Source organism: Thunnus maccoyii, chromosome 12, assembly GCF_910596095.1.
Source record: "Thunnus maccoyii chromosome 12, fThuMac1.1, whole genome shotgun sequence".
Lineage (NCBI taxonomy): Eukaryota > Metazoa > Chordata > Actinopteri > Scombriformes > Scombridae > Thunnus > Thunnus maccoyii.
In genome coordinates, this window is record NC_056544.1 from 11057181 (window position 1) to 11073732 (window position 16552).

The following is a 16552-nucleotide window of genomic DNA, read 5'->3' on the forward strand; positions in this document are numbered from 1 at the left end:
AATTCATAGTAAACTTTGTAGAGGTTTACATGCAAATGTTGTTGTTACAAGATGCACTTTTAAGTGTTTATAGTTAAACAGCCCAGCTGTATAGACATCTAACAGATGAACAGATCTAGTCTACCTACTTTTCCCCCCCAAATTGTCTTTTTGTTTGTTTGTTGTTTTTTTGTTTTGTTTTTTTGATTTTTAGTTTTTTAATTACAAAAGTGTCATCTTCAAATTTTCAATTCATAATGACATATTGTAATTCTGTTACATCCAACACTCCCTGAGGAAAAACATACTACATTACTGCACAGAAACAAACAAAAACACCTGTAGACTGTGAACATCAGTTTTATTTCATGCCAGGAAAGGCACATTCATACACTGAATCCAACTGTTTTGATAGGTTATATAATGTTATATGCATCTACATTCAGGCAGTGCATATATTATGATTCCCATGAATAAATGCAACAGTAACATTAACACATTTTGTTAACCACAAAAAGATATAGCACATTGGAGCACTGACAATTTGTATATGCACACTTTTAGCATAAGAGGAAGTACATGTGCACCCTGTAGTCCATACAGTTTTACTGACCTTTTACATCAAAGGAGACATACGTATAGTACAGTACATTGCATCAGCAGCACTTGTTGGTTTTTGGAAAGGTCTGGCATCAGTGCCAGGTCAGTTTATTTCCACTCTATTTCTCCCTATTTTGTTCCAGTTGCATAAGACCGGTCATGTTGCATCCATTCTGTCAAAATGCATATATAACAGACCAACATGGTGAGTATGAATGTCCCTCTTTCTAAAGGGACTTTCTCCTTTGGCTGACTCATATTTGATTCTAAGCATTGGACACCCAGTTTCAAATTCACCAGTTACACCTTCCGCAACTGATAAGCATGGTCTGAGAGCATATTAGACTGTGCTTTAACTCGCACCTTACAGTCCCAGTATGGGACAAAGCAACACCCATGAATGAATGTCTTTCACTGAGCAATATGTTTAGCTCATTCTTTCAGTCTTACACCATTACATGAACAGGGTGGACTGGAGAGTAGTAGGGGAACACACTCTGGTTTTGCATTAATCAGCTAAGAGACACAACAGCTTGAAGTACAACCACAAATTATTATGGCAGTTGCTGTTATTTTAGATTAAAGGCAAAGTAATACTTACACATAAAGAGGAACACCCATTTGATTAAAGAGAAGTGCACTGGGAAATTATCAATATGACAATATATTGCAACTCTCTCTTATTCTGAGCTCATGCAGGGTCCTGGTACTTTGCATCCTTTGGATATTAAACACTATTGAAGGAGAATGGGCTGTTAGAATAAAGGAGGACAACCTTTTGGAATCCATGTCTGTTTTTGCAACCATTTCACATAGATCTCTCATTGAATATTATTTCATTTTCATGCAACTATGAACTGATGAATTGGTTACATTGTGCTTAACATAGACACACATAGCTTTTTGGTTTTAGAGTTTATATAAGAGTTCATTATATGGAAAATAAATGGCTCTAATTTGGAAATAGATGAGCCAATTTTATTGACAAAAGCTGTGACTGAGTCTTCATCTTTCAGATAGCGTACACTGCACAGTGCTTGAGTTAGTTATTGGGAGGCTGGATTGCAGGTGAGCCATGAATTAGTGTCTCTGCCTCATGCGTAATGTAATTTAAATATGCATTTAGTGCAATTATTAATTACATTTTGCATGTATATATCTACTGTCTTTAACCAATTTCCCACTACCATCCAGTCAGTTTTAATAATAAACTATCATTATCAACGCTTACATTTCATCATAAGCTGTCCTTCATCATCATACTGGCAAATCATACCTGTGATATTTCTCAGTTTACTACATATTACTTTGCCAGTTTTCCATTGAAAGCAGATGTAAGAGGGGCCCGATGCTAAGTTAATAGCCTCTTCATAAAGGTAGAACAGAAGCTCTGCAGTACTTTACAGAATATGTAAGACAAAGGCAAGGAAATTCAGACACCATTTCTTGGATTTTATGCCTCTTGCATCTTGTAGTAGTCAGTTCTTCACCAGAAACATTTCAAACACAAATCACAAATGGACATAGTCCCTTTGACCTCCAGATGTTGTGTCATTTTGCGAACATCGTTTGATGGAGCACAAACTCAAATCAAAAAGCAAAGCGGAAACTGACTGTGTATTTGCATCCGTTCCTCTCATCTTTATGTTCTGTCCATCATTCTCTACTTGGCACAATGCCATAAGTCCTGCTTTATCTTGGAGCACCAGTGGCCGTCCGCATCCTTAAGATGTGGCCCTGTATATAACAGCTCTCAGCCTAGGAGCAGCCTTAAGAACACATGTCGAAAAAGGCCTTCTGCTTGGTTCTGTGATGAAACCAGACTCCTTGTTGGTTATTTGTCCATAAACTTATTGATTTTCATTGTCTGGAGAGTGTCACTGACAGTCTTCTCTATGTCTGTCTTGCAGCTGTCTTTTCTGGACATGTCAGGCTCCCATAGAAAGAACTCATGGAGGAGGGTGTTGACGGTGTCAGGACACTCCATCATGACCATGTGACTTCCTTCCTCAATTACTTTTAGGAATGCAAACAGGAGGATCTAGAAAGGCAGCAAAAAATGAATGCAGAACTTTACAATAGGTCAAACTAAACTACAAAGAAGACACTTAATCTTAAATACCACATCAGAAATTAACATGGATTCACATAAAAACATGAAAATGTGATGTACCTCTGCCATGCGCTGGTCCTCATCCATGGGCACAAACTTGTCACACATGCCATGAACCAGAAGGATGGGCACAGTGAGCTCAGCATGGTAGACCTCATCCCCCTCAGGCCAGTACTGGCCACTCATCATGGCACGCAGGACAAATGGAGACACATTGAAGGCATTTCCCTGCTTCAGCAACTGCTTTTCTTTGGCACCCTGACGGGCAAATCCAGCTCTAAAGACAGGGAAGCGAGAGGAGGTGTTACCTGGAATGCTAGAATGTTTTTAAATGCTTGACACATAGCAATGCTATTTTGTCTGTGGTGAGGGAAGCTACTACAGTATGTGTCATTATTTCTAGTGGCAATTTTGGCACCATATACAAATGCAGCTCTTACTTGAGGAAGCTCCATGCCAAACAGGGTGACAGACAGTGAAGGACACAAGATGGCAGCTGGAAGATGGAACAGAGGCTTGGCTCCAGAGCTGTGGGACCCCCACCATTGATCATCACCACCTTATGGACAAGGTCAGGATATTCGTGGGCCAGGAAGGTGCAAAATGACACTCTGCAAGACATAATTGTATGGGTAAAGGGTGTTAAAAACTATGAAGAAATAAAGTTTAAATCAGAGTAAAGAAATCACTTTGATCATCTTTAGAATTGCATCAGATAGATCCAATAGTTAATGATTTATAACAAAAGCATCTCACAAATCCTAAAGCACTCACCCATATGAGTGGCCAATGAGAATGTTGCGTTTACGTGCATATCTCTTAAAGATGGCACGCAGGTCCTCTGCCAGGGCATAGAAAGTATAAGCTGCTGCAATCTGTGGGGCAGTGCTGGCTCCATGGCCCGCCAGGTCCGGCGCAATTACCTCATAGCCCAATCGGGAGAAGAAGTCCAGTTGGCTGCTCCAAATGTCCAGTGAGCCTCCCACCCCATGCACGAAGAACAGCGCTACGTCCGAGTGTGTCCCTTTGCAGCTTGAGATCACCCTCTTTGAGTCGATTAGCACTGTGCGCTTGGGCTTACGGCGACGACGGCGAGGAGGTGGAGCAGGTTTCTGTTCCCCAGGGGGTGGAGGAACTGGGGGAGGTACAGGATTGGGGTCAGGAGAAGAGGCCATTTCTTTGTAGTCAGCCAGCTCCACCTCCACAGTGCTACAGGGTTCCAGATCCCCATCCTGACACTGCAGGATCTCAGAGTGCAACACATCACCGAGATTCTCAATCACCAGCTGGCCGTTGCGGTAGACGGTGATCTTCCTCTTGCAGTGGACACTGCTGCCGGTATTGCTCTCCTTATTATAATCCTCAGGAGAGCTGTCATCATCGCAGCCACTGTCCGTCTTCTCCTTGCCTGCAACTTGCTCTTCTGTTACTGTGGGCTGACGCTCAGGGATGATATGCCGCACCCGCAGGACTCTCCCAGGTTTCACCTCCACAAACTCAAAGCCATCAGAGGGTTCTGATGACTCCAGGGGCAAGACCAGACTGGCAGCCTTCCCAGTTAGGCAGCACAGTATCCCTTCCGTGATACTGGTCAGCATGGTGCTTCCCTGCATAACATCAATAACATCAAACATCAGAAATAATGACAAATACGTGATGCAAAGATATAACAAAGCTTATCATCACTCAGATGTTTAATTTGTAATATAACAAAAAACACATTATGTCTAAGCACAAAATAGAGAAAGAGACAATGCCTGAATCAAGCAATAGGTTTGTGAGGCTTATTACCTGACTCTTTCAGTATTCATTATATGGAACATTTTACAGTTTTTAAATAGGTTCAAGTTTATTTCCTGATGCAGTGTTTGCAAATGTCAACAGCTCAACAGGAAGAAATTGGGACCCAGCTTGGTTCCTATGAAACTGGACCAAAGCTGTTTCCTAGCAACGCAGTTACAGTGAAATGGTCTTCTTTATCCTTTCATCAGTCCACAGCCAATGTTGAGTAAACTGAAACCTGCCAATAGCAAGGATGCTTTCCATTTAATAGAATCCAGACTGCATTGCAAATTCAAAACACCATATCCAGTGTAACTCTAGCCTTTGTAAAGCCTTTATAATACACTCACCTGGGTGAAAAAGCAGCTTAACATTCAGAGATCCCAAGTTCATGAACAGACAACATAAAAACAGCACTTGTCTCATAGTTTCAATGTCAGTGAAGACTCACTATTCACATGTTGACCTAGACGTTTGCTATTAATAACCCTTCCTTTTGACACGGTCAGAATCAGGATATATATAAATAGAAAACATCAGTCATTGGGGTATGACTGTGCATACAATATCTCTCATAATAAAAGGATAGCAGTTCCCTAAGCTATACTGTTTCCAATGGAGATGAGAGAAAAACAGTCTTTGTTCTCCTGCTCAGGTCCAGTCACAGCTGAACTGCATTTAACCAGTCATGCAAATAAAGCAACATTAGTCTTCACTTTGCATATGAAGGCAAACGGATTATCTCTAGGAAACAGAGTGGGAAGAGTCACATCTACATGGCAAGGCTTCATTGTTTCCGGGTTACAGAAACTAAAACAGAATGCAGTATGAAGATTACTGCAGAGAGGGCAGATTACAGTTTATTGCTCATAGTATATCATGTAACATGTTGTTTAGATCATGATTATGTTTCAGTCATGCTTCTGACTTCACATATTTCATAGGAATACATAACGTGTGAACATGCCAGGATGTTGTTGATATAAAATGTAATAAACATGAATGGATTGAAGTGTATTTGTTGAGGAACATCATCTCATCTGATCTCATTCAGATGTAGATTCATATTTTATTTTTAGCCATTATTCAGACACTATCAATGTAATAAATTCATAATGAATAGTACATTTGTATCTGTGATCTATCTTTTATCTTTAAATGAAGAGTGCTTCAGAGACTGGCACTACTGCAAGGGAAAATTAAGCTTGTTTACCAACTGAATCTCCATATCTGCAAAGAAGAGTTCATTAACATATTAAAATGGATGAAGGGTCAATGCCTGAAAGACTGAATGGAGAGACCAGTATGTGTGTGCATGCATTATGTGTGCATGTGGCAATGCATCTATGTGTGTTGTTGTTGTTGTTGTTGTTGTTGGCAGTGGCAAGATGGTCTGAAGGTCAGTGCATCAAATGCTATCCAATTACACCCTGGAGCCGAGTGAATGTTGACTGACTGTCATGTCTTTCCACAGATATCAAAATGGAGAATCGGCACAAGAAGCAAACAGACACTCCAAACTGCAGCTGGATTCAGCTGTCACTCTGAAAAACTGCAGCAAGCCTTGTTTTATACTCAAAATGTGTTTCATATTTTGGCCAATACAGGTTTTTCATGCCACATTAACTACAACTAGAACATGATGAGGTAAAGGTGTACACAGTAGGGGGTCCTAAATAAGAGGTGGTCACTTGTGACAGTGGTGAACATTTGGCACTTAACCTTGTGTAACTGCTTCGCTGACCCTGAGATGCCACCACACCTCATCAACACAAAACTAACTACAGCAGCATCCATCCAAAGCCCTATCATTTAAATCAGTGATTATCCTGCTGACCTACTATCAATAAATATGGTCAAGCAGGACTTGAATGTGAGTGAGAGGAGCACAGTGACCACTTCCTGGAATCCACAAACCCAAACAGGCTGAAGGTTACTCAGCCATGTTAATTTTTGTCTGCATTGCAGAATATATAGGTTGATATGTCTGCCAAGTCTTACAGTAACACACATTAGGTACATAGTGTGCTGCTCTATATCCAAAACATGGGTATACACACAGCACAATGCGGTGCAGTCTGACATGACATCTGCGCACGAAATGTATATTGCAAAAAATAAGCCCATTATATGATACTTTCTGTTAAAAAGGTCTAATGCACAAATGTCCTATTGCTTAGCTGGTTCAACAAGCTTATGGCTTTCAAAACATCACGCCATAACCGCAGTAGGCTGCAGGTTTCAATAACATGTCATAAATCAATCATATTTCTAATAGTCACATAAAAATAAGAACTATAAAAAATAAAGAACTATGTTACGTTACAATTGCAATGAATATGTCCAAATTACAGCACCGCATAACAAATAATTGAAAGATAAAAAATAGTGCGCAGGTTTAGGCCATAATTGCCTCGCTTATATTATCGATAGATCTATTATTTTTGCGCTGTCGCAGGACAAATGCATGCAGTTATCGTGCACTGTTTATTGATGCTTATCATTTTTCCCCCTTGCACAATAAACATTAGCTAATTAGACAACATAATGTAAAATAAATCGATTCCTTACCTGCAGAATTACTGATGATTAAGGTGATTATACGTCTGCACCAAACAGATGACAGTCAAGGGCCGACAAAACTGAACTGAGAGAAACGTTGCATTTGGTGCAACAATTTATCTATTCTAGAGATGCTGCAAAATAGTAAAAGCTTCTTATTAGCGTCATTAGACTGCTACCACAGAGCACGAGGGGACTTGGACTGATGATAACGCATGCATCCATAAAAGTGTGCCAATTGCATTTCAGTAAGATACCCATAACGACTGCAAACGGCGATGTTTTTTCTCCTTCAGCATCCACTGCGCACCCAGGCCAGACCCTACCCAGCCCTGCTGCCCTTGTATCCGCAGCAGTCTTCGGGCAGTTTCCCTCCTGAGTGGCAGTGAGCAGGGCGAATAGAAGACAGCTGAACGCTGAGCTGAAGCCAATGGGAGAGTCTTGTTTCCCTGTTGCTAAGGCTGACAGAACAGCAAGATGCGTGCGTGCGCGTGTTTGCGGTCAGGGAGACAGATATGAGGGGGTGACAGAAATGATAAAATGATGGTCCAGCTAATTTTCTAAATAGGCTAACACATGGCCGTAGTGAGGCCTATGCGATCCCATTTCAGGATTTACACTTGATTTTAAATCATCTTAACTGTCTCATCGTAAACTGTCACCTAAACACGTGTTTGGCTATTGCAGTTGCTGCAGCACTATAAGGAGACATGACCTTTAAGTTTTGGACTAAGATGTGCTGTCCCTTTGGTACCCTTGAACTCACATAACAGTTCCAGATCAGCACTGCTGTGACTGTCTGGTGCCTGTCACAGAGTAGTCCAGCTGTGACGTTTATGGGGCGGAGTGTGCCAACAGCTGTGTTGTCTGGTGTTGTTTGGCAGGCGGTGTAAATAACAGTAATTGTTTTATTATGATATGCACACGTGTTTTTAAAAAAATCAATTATACCAATTAATCAATCGAATGGCAACTCATACACAAATCTTGTATTAAGTTTTTCTCAGTTTGGCACAATTCTAAAATGACAATAATTCTCAGTACACCTGATTTCTCATCATTTTCATACTGAATTAAAGCACACTGATCTTCAGTATACTCAGTGATTCAGCGTGAGTCAAAATGGCTTCTCAGATTAGGGCCACATGTGGTTTATTTGGTTAACTTGTGGCGGACATATGGTGACATGGAGTGGACTGCCCATGGGCCATCATTCCATGTTCTAAGTGGGCCAGAACTGGACCAGAATAATTTTGCTATCTGGGAACATACACAGTGTGTAAATCATAGCTTTTCAAATATGTATTTGTATGCATTATATGTATGTATGTAATATGTATTGTATGTATTTGTAGACATCCCAGCAGGGGGAAGGTGCCACCACGGAAAAAGGTTTTTCCCCCACAATGTATTATAAGGGCCATATGACCAGATGTGATTTTAATTCTGGTGTACATGACTTTTACTGTGCGGTCCAATTGTAAACAGTACACTGGTAAGGTATATATTGTAAAGCCTTTGAATAAATACTTAAACAGGTGTTTGTGTGTCAGGAGTTTTGATGGATACTCTTCAGCTAGCTGTAAAGGATATTTGACTTGGGGGTCACTGTATGTAAGTCTCAATGATGAGAAACACAGTTTTGGTAGACTACTATATTGTTATATTGACACAGCTGTTTTTCATTTTGACTGTTGTGTATTAAGCAAATGAAGGGGGATCACAGTTTGGCAGTGATGCACAAATTGATTAAGTCATTTAATTTGGGCACAAGTTAAATTATGTGCCATTGCAAGTTAAATGAAGTGCTGTGCTGCACTATATACATTGTTTTGATGACTCCACTTACAGTAGTGTATTGAGAATTGTAAGTGTTTCAAAAAATTGGCTTAAGCAATTGAAAAAACAAACAAACAAACAAACAAAACCCCAACAACATTGTGAATAAACAGTAAGTTTATGCCCTGAGTACAACCTCTCAGGCAACGCTTCCTCTTCAGGAATAATTTGTAAATGAATTTCATCACATTGTTGAATTACTGTGCTTAAGAAAGTAAGATAAAAACTTGTAAATGTTTTAAATTAGCAATCAGATTATAATTAGTGCCTGTACATAATGAGTTTTCTTAAAGATCCCCTATAGACATGTTTCAAGATGTAAATACTCTACTTTGAATAATAATTTGTGTCTGATATGGTTTTTCCACAAAAAAGTTCAATTATCTTGTTAAAATCCTTCAAATTACACATACTCCTTCACCCTCATTAAAAATTCCAGAATTTATAAATAAGAAAATAAATTTAATTTCTTTTTCCCGCTGGACACAAGATGTCTCCTACTTAAACAGTCCATTCTCAGTGTTTGTGCACCGGAAGCTTCAAGTTTCTATTTCAACTATTTGTAATGTCACAAATCATGCTCATAGGCCCACTCCTGGATTTTCAATGAGCTCGGAGAAACTTTACACTTTAAGCAGATGAATGTGAAAACAGCCTTCTGCACATATATCATTTTGCAAAGTGAAGCGCAAACATCAAACTGAAGGAACAAGAAGAAAAACATATTTTTGAGTGGAGGGAGACTTTAATAAATCTTCATGCAAGTTGTGAATTGATGTCCTCTTTGTCTTTTCTTCTACATAATGCAGGGGTGCTCTCAGAGATATCTATCCACCAAGCCATTTTTCTTTAAGCCAGGTATTTAACTAACTGATCATAATCACCTTCCTTTGTTGAACTTGTTGACCCAACACTATTTGCTCTGAGGTCACAGCAGGGCAGGCAGTAAGAACACTTGGTGATTAAATCTCTGGAACTGAGAGAGGAAACCCTTTTCATAATTACAAAAAAAATGGTAAGGTGCAAGACAATATCCCTAATTTTCAAAGGCCAATGTTGACAGGTATGTCTCGGGCTGTAAACAAATCAAGTGTTTACCTTATGTAGCGTCTCCCGTCTGGCGGACACTAAAGCTTGAACCGTTTCGTCGGTAAACTGCTTGACATTTAACCTGACAGGCTAAACTCAGGGTAAATAGTACAATATATATTCAGCTAGAAGCATTTCAATTGGCTAAAAGGTCTGAGCCAATCACAGTGCTTCATATACAGGGGTCGGCTGGCAGACCTGTGACATTCAGTTTCCCCATGCCTGTGTCAACTGTGTAAATATCTCAAAATGAATACTATACTGTCGTCTTTTGCTCGACTGCGTGGAATAACCCACATTAGCAGGTAACACAGTTCATGTATTTGTACATTTGGTTTAAAGGCAAAGCCAAAAGTGTTTGTTTAAGATGCTAACATTGACATGCTAGCATTAGCTCAGCGGTACGTTAGCGTGGCTCGTTTATAATGAATATGCAGGTAGATAGCTAAACTACCCACTGGCTGGAAATTATATTTAAGTGGTAGATAGCTGATCAAATCATACCTTAATGGCAGCTAAACAAACCAAAACACTTGCAACCCTGCATATGAAACTTACTTTGTTTAATAGCTGTCATAAGTTACTCTAAGGCTTTTAGGAAGGACACCTACATGTTGTGTTTGTGTTATCAAAAGCTGCTGTCACTACGACAACCACGCCAACACGGTCACTCGTTAAACCGAAACACCGGCATATTGTAGCTTTAGCACGCTGTGGGTTTGTTATTTGATGACACAGCCTCATTTATTCCTAACGTAACCCCAATGGGCAAAATTAGAAACCTGTTGTATCCACGGAGGTAATGTGTGATCTCATTTTAATAAGTGGCGAAAACCACTCTTAAGATCCACATCTAAATATGGTGAAACAGTCAAGGAGAAACCCTGTTCTCAACACGTTTACATCAAAGAAAGATCCACATTTTCCTTCTCTTCTGACACATTTTCCTTGAAATGTTAGTTGTAGACATAAATAATCCCTCCATTGTATCAATTTGCACTTCTACACATGTTCTGTTTTTAAATGACCTCTAATTGTCTAATATATTGTCTTGTTCTGTAGGACATGTCATATGTATAAAACAGAACTCCTGTGATGAGAGATATAGAATAAGTGGGAATCACAGGATGTTATGACTTAAAGTAGCAGTTAAAATGTGTTTTCATCATTATATTGATGCAAAAACCAAGGCATGTGATTAGTACATGAGACCCCACGCATAAATTGCCTCAACAAAATGTATTACAACTTGAGTGCAATTACAGTGCTCATGTGTTGTGTTTGTGAAAACCATTTGTTAATAGTATTTTTTTCAATTTGTCCCTTCAGCATTCCTGCAGGGAACCTTGCAGTAACTGGCAGCACTCACCTTAGATTATTTAGCAACTGGATTATACCAAGAGCAGCTGCGGGACCTCAGATTTCCAGATGTGGGCCACTCTCTTCACAAGCTGAGGGTTCAGGAGTGTTCCAGCAGCTTCCGTGGCAATACCAGCAAGTGCGAACACGGAAAAGAGGTACAGAGTATCAGCCCAAGAACATCAAACGCAAGAGAACCCACGGTTGGATCAAGAGGATCAGCTCACAAGGCGGCATTGAGGTGATTCTACGGCGCATGTTGAAGGGACGGAAATCACTCACACATTGAAGGTCCTTGTTGGAAAGGATGACTGGTGGTTGACCTGTAAGACTTTCAAGACACAGACTTTGGTTCTGAAATGCTGGAGGTGCTCGGCAAGCAACGGAGAACTTGTGTATTGGGCTAACTGGTGATACTGGGTGTGGGTTGGGTTTGGCGTTCCCAGTTCATTGATAATGAATGGAAACTGTCCTTCCAAAAACAAGTTGCTATTGCCTTGAGTGAAAAGAAGCCTGGTAGTTTCGCCCAGTTATATTTGCCTGAATACAGTTTACCAAATGATACTCAACATCTCCACAAGGTTTGGTTATAATCATTAAATGTTAACAGATCGATGCATTTTGTGCTTGTGTGAAATCATTTGGTTCAAAGACAAAACGTGTCTTTGTGCAATCCTACAACATCTGTTTTATTGTTCTGTAATAAATACACCAAGTTCTGTGTGACTTGGAAATAAAAAGCACCCTAGCAGAATTTACATGATGTGCATTTGTGTTTGTTTTTTTGCTGCTTCAAGAAACAGAAATTTGACCTCCTGTTGACTTCATGTTCAAGGAAGACTTTATAGATACATGACTGTTTTCAAGATTGACTACCACCTACTAATGGTGACTAAGTTGAGGTTTATTGTACAAAAAGCAGTTAAACATGAAAAAGAGTGTCAATTGGGTATTTTGTCATTAAGTGTGAAGATTGGTGGTTACTTGCTTATCAGAGGAGCTGGGGGAAAGAACTGGTTTCTGATTGGGTACCTGTGGTCCATCAAGGGACCAAGAATTCAGAATCAGTGGCACTTTTTCACAAACCAAGAAACTGATTGTTGAAAATGATAAGTTGTGGCAGCTGTTTTAAGGAAGGTACTGCTGCAAGTATGCATTTTCAGATTCTGTATCTCTTGGCCAATTTTTGCATTACATATCAATAATTAATGTGTGTTATTTACCACTGAATGACAAGTAAATAATGAATGATAAACAATTAACAAAGTAGTTTAAGCAATATTATTTTTTATCAATCATTTATTTACTCAGTTTTGCTGTCAAGTAATTAGAGATCTGGCATTGCATTAAGTGTGACATTTTTTAAAGGAGTTTGACTTTTCGAAAATGTTATTCATCTTCATCTTGTAGTTTATTAAATCTATATCCTTTTTTAAAACTGTTGTCCACCTTGGAAGCCTAAACATCCAAGTATAGGAAGAAGAAGAAAGACATATTAATGAGGAGAAGGGGACTTTAAACTTTACTCCTGTTTTCATCACAGCTTCTTGCCACAAAGCATTTTTTCCCCTTAACACTAACCATCTCACTCTTCGTACCTAAACCTAACCAACCTTACCACGAAGGTAACGAGTATTAGCCAATCAGACGCAGAGTAGGGCGGCTCTTCTCGGAATGCGGGTGGGAAAAAATAAGGCTGCCACAACCCCCCCTCTATTGGGGGATTGACTTGAGCTGTTACATAATCTCTTTCTAGCCAATGAGCACATCGCTATTCATTCTCTTAACGCTGCTACCACAGTTCAACCAATCAGGTACGTTGGATCTCAGAGGGTAACCGCCCCCGAACAGACAAACAACAAAAATGGAGTTGTGAACTAGTAGCAAGTTAGCTTCTAAAGGACATTCAGTTTCTGTTTTTGTGTGAATAATTTGATATCAGCGGGAGTGTATAATAGATTAAAGTAGCGTGGTTCGATCATATAGAATTCATATGTCGTTAATGTATTGCAGCAGTCGCAAGAAGCTGTCGAACTGGTAAACAAACCGGTATCTTGTCTACGACAAAGACAACAAGGCTCAGTGGCTAGCTAGCTAGCATCTGCTCGTTTTCACCAGGTTTTCACTCGCACGGCGCTTAACCTACGTAGTTACCGAAAGAAGAGCCCGAGTCCGACAGACATGGAGAAGGTAAGTTCACAGCTGGTTTTGTTTAATCGTAGGTGTTATCTTAAAGAGTTGGTTCTTATCGGGTTGGTAGACATGTTGCTTAAGTGTTGCAAGTAGCACGTACTGTTTATGCCTTCTCATTGAACGTTGTCCAGGTGACTGTAAGGGGATGAAATTGTTTTATGCTACCTTGTTATTGCCTAGTTTGCCTGACCACCTGTGACTTCACGCTCATGATAATTATAGTAAAAGAGAAGTGTTGCTGTTCATATTTTCTGTTCTATTCTAATCACAGAGTGATTTCCTGAAGGGACTACCTGTCTACAACAAAAACAACTTCAGCAGGTTCCATGCAGACTCTGTATGTAAAGCATCAGTAAGTGGTCCTATGTGTTCCCAAAATGTTGACAAATGTTGTCAAAATCACATGTCGTCAGTTCACGTAATGAACTCATGTAATTTTAGATGTTAAATTCAAGAATGTTTTGTCACATGGTCGCGCTGCCTTGTTGTCTGAGGTAATTCTAGCATATTTATAGACTAATGTGGATTTCAATATTGTCTTAGAACCGTCGACCATCTGTGTATCTTCCAACCCGGGAATATCCATCAGAGCAGAGTAAGTACATTGACTTTTTGGGTTATTTACAGAGCAGAGGGAATTATAGTTCTCTTTCTGTTTAAACTGATTTAAATTTCTGTTTATATCTCAGGAAAAGGTTATACTCCAAGCACAGATCACAATTGTTTATGCATAGGCATTGTCTCAATTTCTGGCATCCATTACTTTGTGTCTCTCATGATCTAATCGGTGTCTCTGTTGTTTCTCCTCAGTCATAGTCACAGAGAAGACAAACATCCTACTGCGATATCTCCATCAACAGTGGGATAAAAAGGTAAAGGTTTCTTAAGAGAGTTAATGTCGTGGGAGGTGAAAGCTAGCGCTAATTGTATCATTTATGACAGTTGATATCTGTGTTGTGGTTCACAGTTTGTTAAATGTCTTTATTTTTTACTTTATCAGAATGCAGCAAAAAAGCGGGAGCAGGATCAAACAGAGGGGGAGAACACGGCGCCTCCGCGGAAAATTGCCAGAACCGACAGTCGAGAGCTGAACGAGGATTCATAAAATGGTGTGCTGTACTCCCAGCAGAGACTGACTTACACAAACAAAATGCACACTCACAGATGCAGGTTATAAATATGTTTGCAAAGCGAGCCTTGACACTGAAGCACACAAGGATCATTTCAGACCACAGCTGACATGACATTAAACCCAAAGGCTTCATTGCAGCGTTGGTCGTTATGTTTGCATTTGACGTTGGATTTCCTTCTTAACCAAAACCCTTTGTCATCAGTTTATGTACTGCTTTCACCCAGTATTTCCTTTTACTTCCATCAAGCCACACTTCTGCCTCAGATTTAGTCTTTGTAGTTTTGAAAATAACAGGCATCTACCTCCTTATTCCTCGACCCCTCTGGTTTCCATTCACTTATCCTCGCCTTTTGTTCTTTTGAACGTGAAGCGAGTAAATCCATTGCAGTTGTGGTTACTTATACCATCTCCATGATATGCATGTTTTAAGTTTATATCAGTGATTAAGCGGCATGCCATCTTTTGCGGGTCCTATTCCATAAGGACTTTTTTGTTTTGATTATGAGATGACATGGTCTGAAAAAATTATTTAAGCTCATCTTTTATGTGATTACTGTCCTTAGAGTAAATCAAAAATAAAGCAGCACTGTGTTAGTTGCTTAGAATTAAAGATCCATTCAGGGTTTTGTTATGGACTGTGTTGTGGAAAAAGACAGAAGTGCTGAAAGAAATGTTCTCGTGTTTCCTTCTGATGAATAATGATTTATTGCCTTAAATGGAAGCGAGTGTGTTTTCACTATGTCTTAGGGTGCCCCCTTGATTTACATTGTTGTTTCAAATGAAAAAATGAACCACCGTCGGGTTGAATGGATATTAGTCTGTCCTTTCAATAAGGACGCATTCAAGCCAGTACAGTCATAATAGAGGATGCAATCTCTTTTGTCCAGTGTGACCTGCAGATTTGTAGCCATATTCTGATGCTTAGTACTTTTGAGATCACCACTTAATAAGCAGTGTTCGTATCTTTGTAACGGCAAGGTTAGCATAATATTTTTACGGAATAGGTGATGACTGCAGATGTGTGTAAATGTACACCGAGCTGTACTAATGTGTAGGCTAATTGCAAGGACTGCTTTCAACCTTGTTATAAATGTGCCATTCACATTTGCTTAAACAGGTTGATCACAATGAGGGAATGTGTGCTTGGAATTACAAGCTTTTGACAGCAGGGCTAAATAAACACCCTGTCTTTGCTCCATAATGCTACACAAATGTTGTATATTTGTACAGTATGTATATTGTGATTATTCTGACCTTTTTATCAGGTAACAAAGACTCACTCTAATTTTGTCTTCCCCAAGTCAGCCATATTGTAATTTCACTTTATTGAGCCACTTTGTTCTTTTCGCTGGAGTCAAATAAGCCAAAGTTGGGTTGACACAAAAATATTTTTTGAATTTGCTGAGGCTTGAATTCCTTTATTGCACCTTTTAGAAAAAATACTTTTTGCAAACATAATAATCTGCTGCAAATTGTGTTTGCCACGTTTTCAATAATGTTTGGCACGGCTGACAGTTGAGTCTATTAATGTACATTTTTATGTTTGTCACAGATTCCTGTTTAAAGGTTATGGAGTATATGTTCAGTTTGGCTGCTCATATAAGTTAAAACACATAGAATACACATCAAGTTTCACATCAAGTATGACTTTAAACTAGAGACATGCAGTGTTTTTATTTTCCCTACTCTTTCTAGAAGATTAACAAAGAACATCAAATTGTCATATGGTTTGTATTCCATCACCAGATTAAGTTTGGGATGTGTTTACTGTTTAATGGTTTGCTTTGAGTTTATTGTATAAATGTATTGTCAATTTCAGATCTCGTCCTTGTATAGATCACAACATACAGTAAAGGCTATAACTAATATTAAAAGGCAACATATTTTCCGGTGAAACTGAAGAA

At 39.4% G+C, this 16552-nt stretch overlaps 3 protein-coding genes across 4 annotated transcripts; 2 read left to right on the top strand and 1 right to left on the bottom strand.

The window, feature by feature from the left end:
- Window positions 1-378: 378 nt before the first annotated feature.
- On the bottom strand, window positions 379-10045 carry abhd8a (abhydrolase domain containing 8a). Of its 2 annotated transcripts, XM_042428187.1 has the most exons (6): window positions 7294-7550; window positions 7046-7080; window positions 3467-4299; window positions 3133-3303; window positions 2753-2969; window positions 379-2620 (listed from the first exon to the last, which is right to left on the bottom strand). In XM_042428187.1, exons 3-6 carry the CDS (start codon window positions 4288-4290, stop codon window positions 2414-2416), a joined length of 1419 nt encoding a protein of 472 aa, XP_042284121.1. In that variant the 5' UTR covers window positions 4291-4299; window positions 7046-7080; window positions 7294-7550; the 3' UTR covers window positions 379-2413. The 2 variants fall into 2 exon arrangements, with proteins under 2 accessions (XP_042284121.1, XP_042284120.1); XM_042428186.1 differs by lacking the exons at window positions 7046-7080; window positions 7294-7550 and adding an exon at window positions 9974-10045.
- Window positions 10046-10123: 78 nt separating this feature from the next.
- On the top strand, window positions 10124-12081 carry mrpl34 (mitochondrial ribosomal protein L34). The gene is made up of 2 exons (XM_042428189.1): window positions 10124-10269; window positions 11294-12081. Exons 1-2 carry the CDS (start codon window positions 10214-10216, stop codon window positions 11610-11612), a joined length of 375 nt encoding a protein of 124 aa, XP_042284123.1. The 5' UTR covers window positions 10124-10213; the 3' UTR covers window positions 11613-12081.
- Window positions 12082-13130: 1049 nt separating this feature from the next.
- LOC121909202 (DET1- and DDB1-associated protein 1-like) lies at window positions 13131-16466 on the top strand. Its single transcript, XM_042429649.1, has 5 exons — window positions 13131-13513; window positions 13788-13868; window positions 14060-14111; window positions 14327-14388; window positions 14517-16466. Exons 1-5 carry the CDS (start codon window positions 13505-13507, stop codon window positions 14619-14621), a joined length of 309 nt encoding a protein of 102 aa, XP_042285583.1. The 5' UTR covers window positions 13131-13504; the 3' UTR covers window positions 14622-16466.
- The last annotated feature ends 86 nt before the right edge of the window (window positions 16467-16552 follow it).